This window comes from Lissotriton vulgaris, chromosome 9, assembly GCF_964263255.1.
Source record: "Lissotriton vulgaris chromosome 9, aLisVul1.2, whole genome shotgun sequence".
Classification (NCBI taxonomy): domain Eukaryota; kingdom Metazoa; phylum Chordata; class Amphibia; order Caudata; family Salamandridae; genus Lissotriton; species Lissotriton vulgaris.
The window spans coordinates 152,727,861-152,746,178 of record NC_141697.1 but is presented as its reverse complement, the minus strand read 5'-3'; the positions used below and the strand labels follow the sequence as shown (position 1 = coordinate 152,746,178).

The following is an 18,318-nucleotide window of genomic DNA, read 5'->3' as shown; positions in this document are numbered from 1 at the left end:
CCATATCGAGCCAACACGCTAATTCAGTTTTTTTGGTTCTCCTACAAATGCGGCTGCATATTAATTGATCCCAGTACTCAACTGAAACCAGTGGCTGAAAGCTCGTATACAGTAGAACTCTGGCCAGAATGGGTAGGTTGTAAACAGGTTTTTATATAGTTTATTACACTTAGGACCAGGGACATGGAACTGGGCATGAAGATTGTTGACTTTAGCTCTTAAACCAATCCTGTGTTGGTTGCAAATTTGGACACATCCAGAGCAGTCTTTTTATTTGAAAGCCCTGTCTGAAATCTGGCTAAGCAAGAGCTCTAGTAAACTGCCTTGGTTCAGCCACACTGCGATTGCTCTAGTGGCTGTGGGTTGTACTTAACTGTGTGCCAAGCATGAAATAAGGACCCGCTAAGTATGGATATAATCAAGGGCAAATACCGGACTTGCATAAAAGCGAAGCAGGGTGGGCGAACTAATGTCACTTTTTATTTTATTTTAAACCCTCCTCCCAGTGTATGTCGGTGCTGGCCATCAATGAGAGAGACCTGTGCATTTTTCAAATCGGTGGTGAAAAAATATGAGTATGTTGCTTGAGATGTGGGACGCCGTGCCACCATTGTACTTACCGGGGGAAGGTAAACTCCCATTATTCCGCAACTTTCTCTCCGCATACCATCACTCCGCATATTTTCATTACGAAAGTACCATGACTCCGCAACGCCGTTATAACGCATGGCATTACATTTGATATGCTTTTACCACGCATACATTTACAACTAAATTCGTTATAAATGCATGAATGGTAAACGCATGTTTTTTTTAAATGTTTGGATAAGGTAAGTATGGGTATAGGGGTATATGTTTTGGGTTACTGAGGTATATGTTTTGGGGTGTTTGGGCATTTTAAGGGTTCAGAAGCCATATCGAGCCAACACGCGAATTCAGTTTTTTTGGTTCTCCTACAAATGCGGCTGCATATTAATTGATCCCAGTACTCAACTGAAACCAGTGGTTGAAAGCTCGTATACAGCAGAACTCTGGCCAGAATGGGTAGGTTGTAAACAGGTTTTTATATAGTTTATTACACTTAGGACCAGGGACATGGAACTGGGCATGAAGATTGTTGACTTTAGCTCTTAAACCAATCCTGTGTTGGTTGCAAATTTGGACACATCCAGAGCAGTCTTTTTATTTGAAAGCCCTGTCTGAAATCTGGCTAAGCAAGAGCTCTAGTAAACTGCCTTGGTTCAGCCACACTGCGATTGCTCTAGTGGCTGTGGGTTGTACTTAACTGTGTGCCAAGCATGAAATAAGGACCCGCTAAGTATGGATATAATCAAGGGCAAATACCGGACTTGCATAAAAGCGAAGCAGGGTGGGCAAACTAATGTCACTTTTTATTTTATTTTAAACCCTCCTCCCAGTTTGAACAGTATATAGACTAGTTATTTCCAGAAATTAAAAGGTTTTGTTCATAAGGTTTACGTTAGGTTCTCTATGAGTAAATACCTATATTAATAACTGGTCTAATAAAGTGTTGGAACCTGCACATTGCAATTCTAAACAAGGAGGTGACCAACTATTTTGCACTGCATGCTACTTTGCACCAATTCCGTGCACACAAAGAAGCTTTATCTACAGCCCTTCTTTATTAAATACAACTAGCAGCCCGATCCCGACGTTGTCCGGGTATGAATTGCGGCCGGCCAGTAGTATATTGTTCTGTAGGATTTCGTTTTGATAGCATTTCTTATCTGTGACAGGCCTGTGAAACGCTCTGATTCACAGTGCACTGCTGATGCACTTAAGAGTGTGCGTTCAGTAGTGTGTGAACTCGAGTTTCCCTACTTTATTTTTCCTTGCAATTTGTGGTGGGCACGGGGAGACAAAGCAATTTGCCTGGAATCACAGGATGTTGAGCTGATGCAGAGATTCGAAAGTAGCTCCCGAGCTCTAAAGTTCGCAATTCTAGAACTTGTGGCAGGAGGTGTGTCTAAAAGTGTATGTCGGCGCTGGCCATCAATGAGACCTGCGCATTTTTCAAATCGGTGGTGAAAAAATATGAGTATGTTGCTGGAGATGTGGGACGCCGTGCCACCATTGTACTTACCGAGGGAAGGTAAACTCCCATTATTCCGCAACTTTCTCTCCGCATACCATCACTCCGCATATTTTCATTACGAAAGTACCATGACTCCGCAACGCCATTATAACGCATGGCATTACATTTTATATGCTTTTACCAAGCATACATTTACAACTAAATTCGTTGTAAATGCATGAATGGTAAACGCATGGTTTTTTAAAATGTTTGGATAAGGTAAGTATGGGTATAGGGGTATATGTTTTGGGGTACTGAGGTATATGTATTGGGGTGTTTGGGCATTTTAAGGGTTCAGATATAGTTTTGGGTTATGGGGTACAGGGATAGTTTTAGGGTTTAGGGATAGGTATGGGTTTTGGGGTATAGGGGTATTTTTAGGGTTCAGGGCTAGGTTTGGGTTTTGGGGTATAGGAGTATTTTTAGGGTTCAGGGGTAGGTTTGGGTTTTGGGGTAGAGGGGTATTTAAAGGGTTCAGTGTTAGGTTTGGGGGTACAGGGGTATTTGTTATGGTGCAGGGCTGGGTTTGGGAGTACAGGGGTATTTTAGGGTTCAGGGGTATGTTTGTGTTTTGGGGTACAGGGGTATTTTTAGGGTTCAGGGCTAGGTTTGGGTTTTGGGGTACAGGGGTATTTTTTATGATTCAGAGCTAGGTTTGGGTTTAGGGGTACATGGGTATTTTTTGGGTTCAGGGCTAGGTTTGGGTTTTGGGGTACAGGGGTATTTTTAAGGTTCAGGGTTAGGTTTGGGTTTTGGGGTACAGGGGTATTTTAGGGTTCAAGGGTTAGGTTTGGGTGTTGGGGTACATGGGTATTTTTAGGGTTCAGGACTAGGTTTGGGTTTTGGGGTACAGGGTTATTTTTAGGGTTCAGAGGTAGGTTTGGGTTTTGAGGTACAGGGGTTTTAATAGGGTTCAGGGCTAGGTTTGGGTTTTGGGGTACAGGGGTATTTTTAGGGTTTAGGGGTAGGTTTGGGTTTTTGGGGTACAGGGTATATTTATAGGGTTAAGATGGGTTAGTGTTTAAGGGTGTTGGGGTATTTTAAGGAGTAGGGGTGGGTTATGATTATGGGGTGCAGGGGTATTTAAAGGGATCAGGGTGGACACCCGGAGCTTGAATGTACAGAACCTGGGAAGAAAAAAACCAATGAAATATTGGGCACAACTCTCGCTTTTTTTCCGTAATCCTGCGCCCACACACGCCCACAGCACACGCCCACAGCACACAATATGAGACATGGCATGAAGGGCGGAACGTACCACACACCTCCAGCATTTGTCACGCCCCAGAACACGCCCACAAGGGACTACTTTGCTGGCACGGTTCTTTTACCTTTTAAATGTATATGGTGGGCGTCTGCATAGCCGATGTCCTTCTGCTGCAACTGCCCTTTCCAACACTGTATTGGGTGTTGCGATTGGTGCTGTAGTTCCTTAGATTACCCGCCTCAAAGGTTAGGGCTCTCTCTTTATTATATTAGTATGGATATAAGACACCAAAGGATACACTGCCCCTATACCTCGGAGCAGATGCCAATGCATTTTTTTAATTCCGTTGGTTTCATACATCTCTGCTGCTTGGAAAGTTACTTTGTTGAATGATTTAGTGCCCAAGGGATTGTGGCTGAGAGACCAGCTGAAAATAAATAAAGGAAAGACTGTCACAGTGACATGTGGGAAGAAACCAAGAAAATGTAGGTCCTTTTTTTTTTAGATGGGGAGAGACTGGAATCCTTTAGGAGTTTCTGTTACTTAGGCATCACTTTTTCAGGAGATGGGAAATGGACTAGCGAACAAGAAAGTGTCCTTTTTAAAATGGCTAGGAACACAAGCTGCGTTTTTAGATTTGCTGCCAAATTAGGGGGTCGTAGAATACATGAAATGTTGTCAATATATAACTCAAGATGTATAACATCAGCCTTTACGGGGCCGGGATATGGGGCTGTAGTGCCCAGAGTGCTAACTTGATTCAACGTGAGGAAAACGTGTTTTTAAAACGATTAATTTGTGCACCGGCTACGGCCTCAACTGAGATAGTACATAGGGAACTTGGCATGAACTATGTTAATGATCTAATTGCTTTACGTCCCCTGTCCCTATGGCGCTCAATCTGGGCAAAGGAAGAGACAAAATTTACTCAGGATGTAATTTCTGATTGTTTAAAGCTCGATCACCGCTCAAATATCCCCTGGTTCGAGGAGGAGCTACGCGGGCATCCAAGATGGTCGCGTGAGCAGAGAGCTCCCGAGACCCGCGCCGCCCTTCTTTATCTATCCTGCACCTATCCTGATCAATTCGACGGGCTTTTGAAGTGCTACTCTCACTGATGCTGACGATCCTTTTTAGGTCGAAATCGGACCTCGGGGACCATTTTTCTGTCGTCTCCAACTTTTTGGCCTGCCCACGGACGTGACCGGGGACTCGGCTGCCTACTATGGCCGAGCTGTAACGCAACAACAACGGCTGCCTGACATCTGGCCCACCGGTGGTGTACCACTTTCACTTTCGGTTTCCGGCCTCATCGTCCCTGTCTCCTCCTACTTTGTCTTTGCCTGCTGCCCTCACAGTGCACACTTTCCACCATTGGGCTTGCAAGGGGGCCTGCCGTATTCCCTCCTCGACCTGCGCTTCGGAGTTTCTGGACTTTTTTCCGTCCCACTGCCACTCTTGGGTTCTTGACCGCCATCGACTGCAACATGGCGACAAAACCTGAGACCGGAAAACGCAGGAACACTGTAACACGGGGGGGTCGATCCAGTCTAATATGATCGAACGCTACACCCAGCCGAGAGGCTCCCCCGGTGTCACAAGCGTGGGCGCTGAAGGACCTCAGACAGACATGTCGTCTTCTTCTGAAGTATCGCTCCAAGACCTGTTGGCGGCCATCTCTGGACTTAAGGCCGATATGAGTCAGCAGTATGAAGCCATCGTGTCCAAGATAGACACGGTGGCTGTGGATGTTACTCTTATTCGGGCCGATCTTGCCAAAACTAACGAGAGGGTGAAGGCACTGGACCTGAAGGCGTCGAGCCTGGTAACGGACATGGCGGAGGCGCAGTCTGAGATTGGGAATCTGCGTGCCTCGCAAGATCTGCTGCTTAAACGTATGGAGGACTACGACAACAGGGCCAGGCGGAACAACATACGCCTGGTTGGAGTGCCGGAAAGTGATGGTGCTGCCTCGATCGATTTATTGGTCGAGGAACTTATCGTTGCTAAACTCGCTCCGGTTGGACTCAGTAAGTTCTTTGCCGTAGAGCGCGCCTATCGTTTTCCAGGAGGACGGGTGAAACCAGGAGGCCCGCCGAGGCCTATCATTGCAAGGCTATTTCACTATCGAGATAGAGACGCTATCCTCCAGGCCGCCCGTAAACACGGCCCGTTGAAATATGACAATCACTCTATCTCCATCTATCCCAATTTCACTCCCCAAGTGCAGCAACAACGATCTGGGTTCCTCGGAGTGAAGCGTCGCCTGAGAGACCGGGGACTGAAGTACGCCATGTTGTTTCCAGCCCGACTGCGGATAGAGTTTAGAGAACGTGCCTACTTTTTTGATCAGCCGGAGCGTGCTGCCTACTGGTTGGACTCGTTGCTGACGGAAGACTCTGAGAGCGGAGGCCCTGGTGGTGCGGAAGGTGGTGCAACGGCCCAGGAGTGACATGGGCCCCGGGGGTCCAGATTGAGACTACGTACTGTACAGAGTAAATTAACTGTGTGCCCTATGGTTATGCCCGTGGCGGTGCGGGAACGGGTGATTTCTCTCTTCCTCCTCGGGGGGTTCTTTGTGTAGATAAGATGGGGCGACAGGCACACTGCAGTTGGGGGTGGCTTTTTAGTCAGCAGGGGTGCAGGGAGGGGGGTGTTGTACCGGGTTTCTGTTGGGGGGTTGGTTTCTGGGGCCTTGGTGGTGTTTCGTTTCGTTTGTTATGTCTCTTTTTTCATGGTATTTTAGTGATTGCAAATATTCCGAACTTGGGGTTGTGGAGGGGGGTTGGGGTGGATTGCCTATGCCGCAATGGGGGGGGGGGGGGAGTGAAATGCGGGTTCTTTCTTGGAACGTCAACGGGTTGGGCGACAGGATCAAGCGGGGTATTGTGTTGCAATTTTTGAGACGGCATGCCCCAGATGTTGTGTTCCTTCAGGAGACCCACTTAATTGGAAATGCTTGCAAGGCCCTCGACCGCCGGGGTTATCGCCTGATCGCACATGCTGGTTTCACTTCTGGGTCCCGGGGAGTGGGTATCATGGTGAAGTCCTCCCTAGCTTTTGCTATTGACGAGGTTATCCTTGACGACCGTGGGCGGTATGCTGCTGTCTCCGGGAGGTGGGAGGGTAAACAGATTGTGCTGGTTGTTGTCTATATTCCCCCGGGGCTGCAGGCTACCACCTACGCTGATCTCGGCAGGACTCTTCTTGGCCTTCCTGATGGATTGTTAATTGTGGGCGGGGACTTTAATTCTGTTATGTCTGGTGAATGTGATCGACTTCCCCCTAGAGTCCTGCTGCCGTCCCAAATGTGGCTCAATGAGATGGCTGATACTTTTGGCCTGGTCGATGTTTGGCGCTCACTGCACCCCACACTCCAGCAATATACTTTCCACTCGGGTGCGCATGGCAGCCTCTCTCGTATCGATTATTTTTTTATGTTAGCTACCACTCTGTCCACTGTCCGGGAGGTACAACATCTTCCCCGGGGTATCTCGGACCATTCCCCCTTGATGATTAAGATTTCTGTGAGTGGTCTACTGGGCAACAGAATCCCCCCTGTCCCTCCCTGGCATTTTCGTAGCCCCCGGCTCCGCTCAGATTTGGTGAAGGCAATTGATTGTTATTTTGACGAGAATGTGGGCTCAGTCACCTCCCCTACTGTTCTTTGGGAAGCCTTCAAGACGGTTATCAGGGGTTCTGCTCTATCACTCATTGCTGCTGAGCGTAGGGTAAAGAGGGAGGCTGTTCTTGCTCTTGAAACTGAGATCACTGCGCTTGAAAGTGAGTTGGGTGGAGATGACACGCCTGCATTGTTGCACACTTTGGAACTAAAACAAGCTGACTATAGAGCTTGTGTCACTGATGCTGCTAAATTGATGCGAGCGAATCAACTAGGCCGACTGTATGATGTGGGTGACAAAGCTAGCAAGCTCTTGGCATGGCTGGATAAGGCTGAACGAGCGAGTCGTGTCGTGCCTGTCATTGTTCGTGAATCCGGTGAGAATGTCTCCGATCCTGGTGAAATTGTTGATTGCTTTGTGGACCACTTCCGGAAGGTTTATACGCCTGTTAGTGATCGGGATGAGGCTGATTCCAGGCTGCTATTGCAAGATATTGCCCTGCCTACCGTTTCGGATGAAGATGGTCTTGCCTTGGAAGCCCCTTTCACCGTTGATGAGATTGCCCTTGCTATCCGATCTTTGCGCTCGGGGAAGGCGATGGGCCCGAATGGGTTGCCCATTGAACTTTACAAACTTTGTCCGGACAAGATGGCCGCCCACCTGCGCAACATGTTTCTCGAGGCGGTTGAGGCTGGAAGCCTCCCCCTCGAGCAGCGCCTTGCTACCATAGTGGTCATTCATAAAGACGGCAAGCCTCGTGACCGCTGCACTTCCTACCGCCCCATCTCTCTCCTGAACGCGGAACCCAAAATCCTGGCCAAGATTCTGGCCAATCGGTTGCTTAAGGTGATTTGCGACTTGATCCATCCGGATCAATCCGGTTTCATCCCGCATAGGAACACGGCCCTTAACCTGCGTAGGCTTCACAGTGTTCTCGCGAGGGCTCCAATTCTCGCCGAGCCGGCAGTGGTTGCCTCCTTAGACGCCACTATGGCTTTCGACACTATCGAATGGCCCTATCTCTGGGCGGCTCTCGCTAAGTTTGGCTTTGGTCCTAACTTCATCGCATGGGTCAGGCTCCTTTATGAACGACCATTGGCTCAGGTCGTGGTAAATGGTAGATGCTCTGACCCTTTCCCCTTAGGTCGCGGTACCCGTCAGGGCTGTCCGCTCTCCCCGCTTCTATTCGCGTTGGCGCTTGAGCCCCTTGCTGCGTGGCTACGGTGGGAGCCCTCCATTAAGGGGATCAGATGGTCCCCGGATCTCGAGGATCGTGTCTCCTTGTACGCGGATGATATCCTTCTTTATCTTACTTCCCCTCAAAAGTCGCTTAACGTCCTCTTCGACGTTCTCACATCCTTTGGTAAGAACTCGGGATTAGTCATTAACTGGACCAAGTCCTGTGTTTACGTCATAGCCGGGGCGCTCCCGCCTCTGCCTCGCAGGTTTCCCATATTGGTAGCGACTGATGGCTTCAAGAATCTGGGGATCTATGTCTCTATGGTCTCTTCGGTCCGCTATGAGCGGAACTTGTATGCTCCGCTCCGCAGACTCAAGCAGGACGTGCAACGGTGGCGTGAATTACCTCTATCCCCATTGGGCCGAGCGGCACTCTTTAAAATGATGTCGCTCCCCCGGTTTCTTTACGCCCTGCAGAATTTTTTCGATCCTGTCCCTGCTCGCTACTTCCGAGAGGTTCAGAGTTTACAGCGACAACTGATTTGGGATGGTCGTGCCCGTAGCGCCTTGTCCAAGCTCACCCTCTCATGGTATGATGGTGGTATTGCGTTGCCGGACATTAGACGCTATTACTGGGCCTCACACCTGAGCGCTATCAACCATGCGACGTACGCTTCAGAACCCGCTCCCGCCTTTGCTTTGGATAAACTATTATTGCCCGGTGGCAACTTCAATAGGGCTCTGTACTCAAAGGCACCCTTTCGGCTCCTTACAGGCCCGACTAAATGTGCTGTGCGGGCATGGAGAGATGCTACTGTGGCCACGGGCTGGGGTGGTAGGCTGACACATATGACGCCTTTGTACGACTCGGATCGGTTGGGTAATCTGTGGAAGACGAAGGGATTCGAGAAGTGGGACATGATTGGGATCAGTAAGGTGGAGGATCTATGGGCTCGAGGCGCTGTTAAATCCTTCTAGGTATTGAAATTGGAATATCGGCTCGACGATAGGGAGCACTTCCGGTATATGCAGGTTCGACATGCCTTGTCCTCCGTCTTTCCATCGGGTACCGATATCCCGCAGTCCTCCCCCTTGGAGGATCGTGTTTTAGACGGCCATGTCCCCGATAGCACGATTTCCTTAATATATAAGAAGCTTGTCAACAACAGGGCTGACCAACTTGAGAAACTTCGTGCTACCTGGACGGCTGACGGGCTCGAGCTCGACGACGAGGACTGGCAGTCAGCTGTATCCTCCCCTAAGGAGGTGGCTATCCCGGCTCGGCTTCGCTTTGTCCAGTTGAAGATCCTCCACCGAGTATATCTGACTGGTATGCGTCTGGTGCGGATGGGTTTGGTTTCGGATGGACGGTGCAGGCGTGGGTGTGGTATGGATGGTACTTTCCTTCATGTTCTGTGAGAATGCCCGATGATTGCAGCCTTTTGGTCTAGAGTGCATGATGTTATGGGTCGTGTCACCAGGATCCCACTCCTTCCCGAAGCACGACGTTGCTTGCTGAATGTGTGGGAACCGTCAGATTGTAATGCTGCCCAGACACTATGGGTCACTCTGGGCAACATGGTTGCAAAAAGAGATATAGTGCAGCTCTGGGGCTCTCCTAGACTACCATTGCTCAGTGCCTGGAAAGAGAACATGGACTGGTGCATGTTCCGAGAGAAAACTGTTTATGAGGCGCGGGGGCGTCCCAAGAAATGGTCCAGGGTTTGGGCGCAGTGGAATTCGTACCGAGGAGACATTTGCTCCCCTCCACTTGACTATGAGGTTCCTCTCCCCTCCTCTCCATGATTGACGTTCCGTTCCCAATTCCCAATATAGCCTTTGCTTTCTCCCCCGTGCTCGCCCCCCCCTCGCCATATAGGTTCCCTTATTTATTAGCGCTCTTCCCCCCCCTTCCTCCCCTCTAGCGACCCTTGCCATTATGTTACCATGTGTTTGTGTGTTGTTGTTCTTTTCGACAAAATCATAAAATTAAACCTTTCTTATCCTATTTGATACGGTGCTATGTTCCGTCCGACAATGTAGCCTCGAGAGATTGCTTTAACAACGTACTGTCTTCAAACTTACCTTTTAACCATCCGTATATGTCATAGCGGCCGGCCCTGCGGGGTTGTAGGCAGACGCTGTGTATTGTGCATTCATAAATAAAGGTTTTATAAAAAAAAATAAAAAAAAATATCCCCTGGTTATGCCACATACAACACTGGTATAAGACACTGTACGGCTACAACATCTTTGAAGACTTAACAACGGGGTCCGTGTTGTCGAAGCGTGAGCTTAAAGTTTCATTCCTTAAACATACAGATAGGATTAGAACGGAAAGATATGTAAAACAAAGTACGTTTAATCTATATCTGGAATATAACAATAATGAAGGATTCCAAACGTGCCTAACTATTGTTAGTACCAGTTCCCACCGTTTTGTATTAACACGTTTGCGGTTGGGAATTGTGCACCATCTTGTGGCATTTCCTACAATTAAGAAACCTGGTACATGTTTATGTCCCTGTGATGGCAAATCCAAACAGAGTATTTGTCACTTTTTGCTATTTTGTAACTTTTATACCCCTCTTAGAAAATTTTACCTAAAACCCATTTTTTTAAAATACAACATGCGTAGTACAAAAACAGCGATGCAATTGATGTTTAATTTAGAGACCCCAGATGTATGTTTCTATGTGGCCACTTATATTTTAAAATGTATTTTTGCACGGAAATCAATTATTGTATGAACTCAACCAATGATGTATTTTTATGACAGCTTAGCAACCCCATTTTTATATGTAGAAATTGTATATCTCCAATACTTATATCACTTATAGTACTTTATACTGCGATTTCGCACATGCCTTGTTACTGGAATGTAGTGAGAAACATTTCTAGAGCATCCGGTTTTGTGCTGCTAAATGTATACTGCACTTTAGGAAGGATGGTACAGTCACTTTGCACTTTATTATGCTAGTTTGCACATCTACTTCCAGAGTTATGCACTACATAGGCACCGTAAATGCCAAACATACGCTGCTATTGTATACTGTGTTCAGAAAGAACGATATTGCCACTTTGCACTTTATCTTGCCACTTTGCACATGTACGAGTAGAAGTATGCTCCAATGTAAGTTGTACATATGTAAGGATGATTCAATTAATTTAGCAATTTAAAATTTGCTAAAATTGCACATACATCAGTATACAAATGCACTAAAAAGCACTTTAAAGACTGTCGGATATGAGGTGTTAAATGTATACCGTATTGAAGTAATCATGGCATTTGGCAAACCAAAATTGATATAAATATATGCTGTTTTTATTTTATTTTATTTTATGTTGTTGCTATATGGTTGTATTCATACATACCGAATAAAGCATTTTGAAATTGAATTGAATGATTTAGTATGGATGATATTTTTTTATTAATATGGATAGGGTTCATTGTAATTTTAAATGTTATGGTAATTCATATCTTAGGATTGATGCCTTAGATTTGTAAAGCTAAAACAATAACTTGAAAGATGCAATATTTTATATCTTCCTTGACCTTTGATTTAGACTCTCTAATCGTTTTATTGTTTGACTGCAACGATACACATGGAAGGCAGCTCAATGTGTTAATTTTTAATGGTACATTTGGCTAGTTAACTCAATCCAGACAGGGCAACTTCTTAGCTTCACCGTACTTTTTTTTTTTTTTTTAGTTCAAACTGTTTTATTGCATTGTTCATACAGTACACCGCTTTTTTGGCCTACAACCCGGAGGCTGGCAGCCTGATATTCAAAGCAATATAAAGATAGCAACTGGTGTGACACAGCTTTCTTACCGGCATCCCGGAGGCCCGGTGGCGTTTTTGTGTTAACAGTAATTACTTGTACTGCATAATCGGCAAATATTTTTCTAATATGGCGTCACAGTAGAACATTTTGTAGATTTTCTATGTATTAACATCCTTAACTTTTTTTTTTTTCCATAAACATATTCTATTGGCTTTTACATGTTACATACAACACTTGACATTTCGGTTTAAATACCGAGCACATGCCATATATTCTTCGCAGGGTACCTCACTGTCTCATACATCAGGTAGAATGCAGTTATCCCTTGGTACAGTTAGAGATACCTCAGCACATTGGACCACGGGTGCTCCCAAACATCAACCTAAAGGGAGAGGGATATCTGTATGTCTTTCATATTTATTCGTTCCCCATCAGGCCTGTTGATAGCTATCTAGGGTCTATGGTTCTTCCTCACCGTACTTTTAAAGTCGATGCACTTTACTACCATTAAGATAGGTAGTAGTAGCACCCATTACTGAACTCTCTAGGAATTTACTGTGCAAAACACGTTTTTATTTATGGCTTTCCCAAGATTCCATTTTATTAACATCACAAACGATTGTTAAGTAATTTAATTAAAGCAAACAATACTTAGGGCCAGATGTAGGTCGCCAATTACCGGTCGGTAACGGCGAATTCGGCCGTTACTGACCGGTAATTGGATTTTGAGATGTAGGGCCCTTCATTTCACAGATTCAGTAAATTTACCGAATCAGTAAATTTACCGATTCTGTAAAATACCGAATCGGTAATTTGACCGATTCGGTAAATTCCAGATGTAGGTAGCACTGTTTACAGTGCTATAGGCCTTCAGAATTCGGTATTTTACCACCCAATTCAATTGGGTGGTAAAATACCGAATTCAGGTATACATGCACATCTGTGCATGTACCCCTGTGCCATGTGACACACAGACATGCCCTTAGGGCATGTATGTGTGCCACATGGCACACAAGCCTGTACTTGGGGTGCTAGAGGGTGTCAAAGTGACACCCCCTGCACCCTTGCAGGATTCGGTATTTACCGATTCGGTAAATACTGAATCGGTATTTCCCGTTGATTCCTATGGGCTTCAAGGCCCATAGGAATCAATGGGCAATACCGATTCGGTATTTACCGAATCAGTAAATACCGAATCATACAGATTCAGTAATTCTCAAATTAGAATTACCTACATCTGCCCCCTTCCGATTTACCGACTCCTAAATACCGAATCGGTATGATTCGGTATTTAAGAGTCGGTAAATCTAAATTACCTACATCTGGCCCTAAATCTTTAATGCATGAACAACCAGCTGATTCCGATCCTCCACTTATTTAACCCCTTCCAAGCTCATGACGAGCTGGGCTTGTCATGGCGTAGCCTCCTCGCACGCTGATGACGAGCCCAGCTCGTCACGTAAAGTGCGGTTTTAAAAAACTCAGCACAGGAGCGGAATTGCGCTAGCGCGCATGCGGTTAATGTGAAAAGACTAGATGGGGCTATTTAAAAAACACAGGGGAGTTAGCAAAAATACCTTGGCTCACCTTTATTAAGAAATCCTTCCTGTCCATCGGAATGGGAGATCTATGGGCTAATCCGGAAGAGAGCTCTTTGGTAACACCTAAAAAAAAGTCTTGATCAAAACCCTTAAAGACTACCACTTCAATCTATTGCTGAGGGACCATAGGACAGGCATATTTACATCATCCTTTCTAGAAGTCAAACAGCAATATATCTTATAATCTAGCATAGATGACATACAGCCCCGCCCTTGCTAGAAAACTCTATATGCAGTTTAGGCATGGTGAACTCCCTCTAAGCGCTGTTACATATAAATGGGGGGAAGCTCCATGAAGGACTGTCCGTTTTGCAGAAACTGTACGGAGACTGACCTGCATGTGCTGTTTTTTTGCCCTAACTTCAATGCAAATAGAGCTTGTTGGCTACGACAGCTCTATAGGAATCTCGGAACCCCTCACTGCCTACAGGCTTACAGGATCCTTAAATATGACACTGCTATGCCAATTGTGTATTCAGTCTCCCGATTCCTGATTTCTATGTGGTGTGCTCGCTGTGCGCTTCTAAAGAAATCCCAAGCCTAAATCACCCACTCTAGGCATCCGTTACTTTCTGGGGTTCTCTATTTTTAATAGGTCTTAATATACATGAATTTTGTACTTTATGCCTGAGATACCTAGTGCCTATCAGTATATTTAATACTTTTTTAACATTAATGTTCTTCCATTTTTATGTGTAGATAAGCTTTTTTTATAGATCAACTGTATCGAACTTCTAAATGTTTTATCTGTGCTTTTAAGGTCTTGTGAGTCCGAAATAAATTATCTTTTGTCTTTCCTTGAAAAACACATAGGGGGTAAAAATACTTACAACTAAATTCGGAGGCTAATGAAACCAGCTACAAACTTAGAAAATTTTATTTCAAAATAATATACAGATTGCATGATACAATATTCTTCTTAAATTAAACATTAACATGCTTAAACATTCTCGTTTTCTCATCATAGAACATTCAGAACTGTGAAAGGAAACAGCCAATGTTGCTTCTCCTCAAGATACTCAATACTGTTTTTTTTTAATTAACTAAGGATTCAGCTCTGACTATTTCTCTTTAATGGGTTTACTAAAATTATCTGTTGTTCTCCCAACGAGGTAGTGCAGCAAACCTACTTTTGCAATACTGCTCTTCATACTCCACTAGCAGGCAGGCTGCAAACAAAAGGACATAAGTAACTAAACTCATTTTATGGCTAGTGTTAATGGCACAGTGTAGGCACAATTTGGCATTGGCAGCTAGAAAACATAGTGCCAGTGGCTTTTGAGCTCACTGCTTCAGTGGAAGCCTACACAACAAGCTAAAAAGGCACGACAAAAATCACATGTTTACAAGCCCGTGTAGTTGTTGTTAATGTACATAAAAGCAAATGAATATACGAAAAATATAAATGTATCCATATGTACATACATCCATGAACCCTTGTACTGGACTGTACAAACTATTACCTTTCTCCTCCACCTTTTGGCTGACACAATGTCCTAGAATCTATCTTTAGCATTGTTGAACTACGAATAGAGGATCAAAGCATTAAACAATTAAGGGCCAGATGTAGGTGGACAAATACCGAGCAGTAACGCAGAAATTCGCCGACCGGTATTTGGCTGAGAGCAATGTAGGTGAGTTTCAACCTGCTTGCAAAATAAGGAATCGCATAACTGCGATTCCTTATTTTGCTCTTGCATTTAAGGAATCGGAAATAGCTATTCCTTAAATGCAATGTAAGTTGCACTAACAAAAGTGCACTTCAGCCTTAAGGAATCGCTAATTTCCACCAACTTCAAGTTGGTGGTAAGTAGCGATTTCCTTTAAAAAAGCACTTTTTTTGCTTTTTTTTAAAGTGCCATGTGGCACACATCCATGCTCTTAGGGCATGGCATGGATGTGCGCCACATGTGCACACATGCACATTTCAGAGGTGCAACAGGGTGTCCTTTGGACACCCTGGCACCCTTGAAATAGCTCCCGCTATTTGCGATAATGTAATACCGAATCGCAAATAGTGAATATCTTCCCATTCATTCCTATGGGCCTCCTAGCCCATAGGAATGAATGGCTAGGTATTCCTTAATAACTAATCTCAATTACCGATTCGTTATGAAGGAATATTAAGGAATAGCTAATATTTTAGCGATTCCTACCTACATTTACTTAATAGCGATTTGGTAAAAATCGCTATTAAGGACTCGCTACATTGAATTTACCAACATATGGCCTTTGTTTCCCCACAGAACACTACTACTGGATTAGAATACATGAATTTCTGTTGTTGGTTACGTTTCTATAAACAAGGGAAGGAATTCTAGGATTTTACTCAAAATAATCAAAAGTGAAAAAAAATGTAACTATTTTAATTTACCTATTTCCGCCATAAGAATCCATGCGCAATTATGCAAATTGTAGGTGGGAAATATTGGTTCAGAATTTCTTATAACAGTATTTAAAGGAAAATAAATCAAATTTAATGAATTATTGGTGAAAAGGCCTCAGGAATAAAGGATTCGTGGAGTCGTGGTGATAAAACCGGGAGGAAAGCATGGGAGGCCATTCCACTTTTTTGACTACATGAACTGGGACTTAGCTCAAAGAAAATGATCAGATACGGGCTACTTAGATGTTAGCAAGATTGTGGACATCATAACACAGAATTATGTTGTCTACACTAATTAACCTTGATTTGAGTTCCTGGTAGGTGAACAAGACTGCAAATTAGGAGTGTGACAGGAGATGAGGGTTGAACGATGGATGGCAATGGATCCTAGTAGAGTATTACAAGAACAAGGCCTCTTCATTTTCATTGTCATTGTCATTCTAGGTGACATTACATAAGAGCAGGGATTAAACAGAGGTCTGCAGTATAACTGATACTGTAAGGCAGTGACAAAATAAGGCGATGTCTTAGTAAAACATGAATATAAATCAGAAAATTGACATCACAGAAAACTGGCCCAAATTAAGCACTGATGACAACTAATCCAATAGTACAGAGTTGAGAAGAGGAAAATTATTTTAAGGCTGTCTAAACTGCTTCCCAGGAGGAGAAACAAGGAGATAACATCAGTGACGGAATAACAGTAAATGGGCAACTACTGGAATAGTCAGTGTATGACTAAGCTTTGTCTCTATGGTATTGAGTAAAAAAAATATTTTAATGAGTTAGGCAGTGAAACTATGCAACAAAAAGTTAACTTAAATCAATGTAATGAAAGAATCAGATTCGACATGCTGCATGTCGTACAAAAACAATATATGTTAGAAAGAAAAAATTGTTGACGGTCTCCATTGTATTACAATAGTACCCAAGTTCTCCGAACTCTAATAGTTTGCTTGGAAAGTAAATAAGGCACATCGGTCATTTCATTGCAGTCAATAGTGGTGTTTAGCATTTGGGAGGAAAGAAACGTGTATTACTATCAGCCCAATTATAGTTTACTGGGTAAAGGTTCCTTATCCAAATATTTTCGGAAAAAGGCTTGTATTTTCTTCCAAGCTCCCTCCTGTGCGCGAGAATGGGCTCCAGGTTCTCCTCCCCACACGACTGGCATGCCCACGAGAAAATGCATTGAGGCAGCACACATTGGTAAATATGGAGGTTCAATGTAATGCCCCGCCCCGGGGTAGACAACAACCTCTGGCCTTTCCTTTCCATGTGCCTGTACAATGTTGGCAGCTGCATTAGCCATGAACTCACTCTTCCAATTCTGGTCATCCTCTCCGACAATGAAAAGGAATTTCCCTTCAGCCTTCTCGACTGGAATCAAACTTTTGCTGTTCTCTGGTGCCAAAGGGTCGTCCAAGCAATTTACGATGTTTGCAACACCAGGCTGTGGTAAAGTGATGCGCTTTCTCTCTATGCCGATTGGGGCTAGAACTAGATCTTTGTAATGTAGCGCAGCGCTGACAGTGGTGATAGCACCATTAATGGTGGCAGTCGCAGTTATTCCTTCTAGGAGAGATGCCATGGTGAGGACAAGGTCACCTCCTTTGGAGTGTCCGAGAAGCCCGATTCCTGGACCCTTGACCTGGAAGGAAGACAAAAAGATTATACAACATTTGGAACAAGAAATGTTTTTGGAGCAAAAACAAAGGTTGGGTGAGCAGGGGTTTAAAGACACTACTGGTGCCAGAAGTATCTTGTAGGAAAAAGGGGCCATATCATTTATACATACTAGGCACTACCGGTCTGCCCTCCTCACAATTTCTAACCTGCAGCAGTTAACAGGGCAATTAATGTGTTGTGGCAGACGGGACAGGCTGTGCCGCTGAAGCATTAAGTATTACATCTTTTTCTCACCTTTGGGAACAGCTGTCGGTTAGTTTCCTGGCCCCATAAAGCGGCTTTACCTCAGCCCCAGACAGACTAAACACAACTTCAACGGGGATGGGAAACTGCAATAATCTGTGACTTACACAATAAGGAATGAACCAGAATGCTCAAGCGTGTCCATACTTCATCACGCAATACCAGATTCTGTTACACCCAGCTCAACTTTCTCCATATGTCATATCTCACCCCACACCAGCTCAACATGATACACAGCACTGCTGACAAAGAGTGCCGCAGATGAAAAACTAGATATTCACATGACCTGCTTTTGCATGGGGATCACACATTACTGGGGGGTGGGGACAGCAGACTTAGAGCGCACACTAGACTGGGCAGATGGAACAATGTATTTATATCCAGCTGCAAAAAAAATAGGCATGGGTGCTAGATTCTTGAGCTTGGCTCTGGTTTTGGCCAGACGGGACCTTACCATGCACTAGAAGACATCCTCACTGTAGGAGTAACAGAGAGTTCGTCCACTG

At 44.7% G+C, this 18,318-nt stretch overlaps 1 protein-coding gene across 1 annotated transcript in view; it reads right to left on the bottom strand.

Annotated features, from left to right (window-relative positions):
- Nucleotides 1–14,353: 14,353 nt before the first annotated feature.
- The window catches only part of LOC147689768 (acyl-coenzyme A thioesterase 1-like), a 113,113-nt gene continuing 109,148 nt past the window's right edge, over nucleotides 14,354–18,318 (bottom strand). The window contains exon 3 of the mRNA XM_086937246.1: nucleotides 14,354–17,531. Within this exon, the coding sequence (XP_086793372.1) occupies nucleotides 16,932–17,531 (600 nt within the window). The 3' untranslated portion in view covers nucleotides 14,354–16,931. The remainder of the gene's footprint in view (nucleotides 17,532–18,318) is intronic.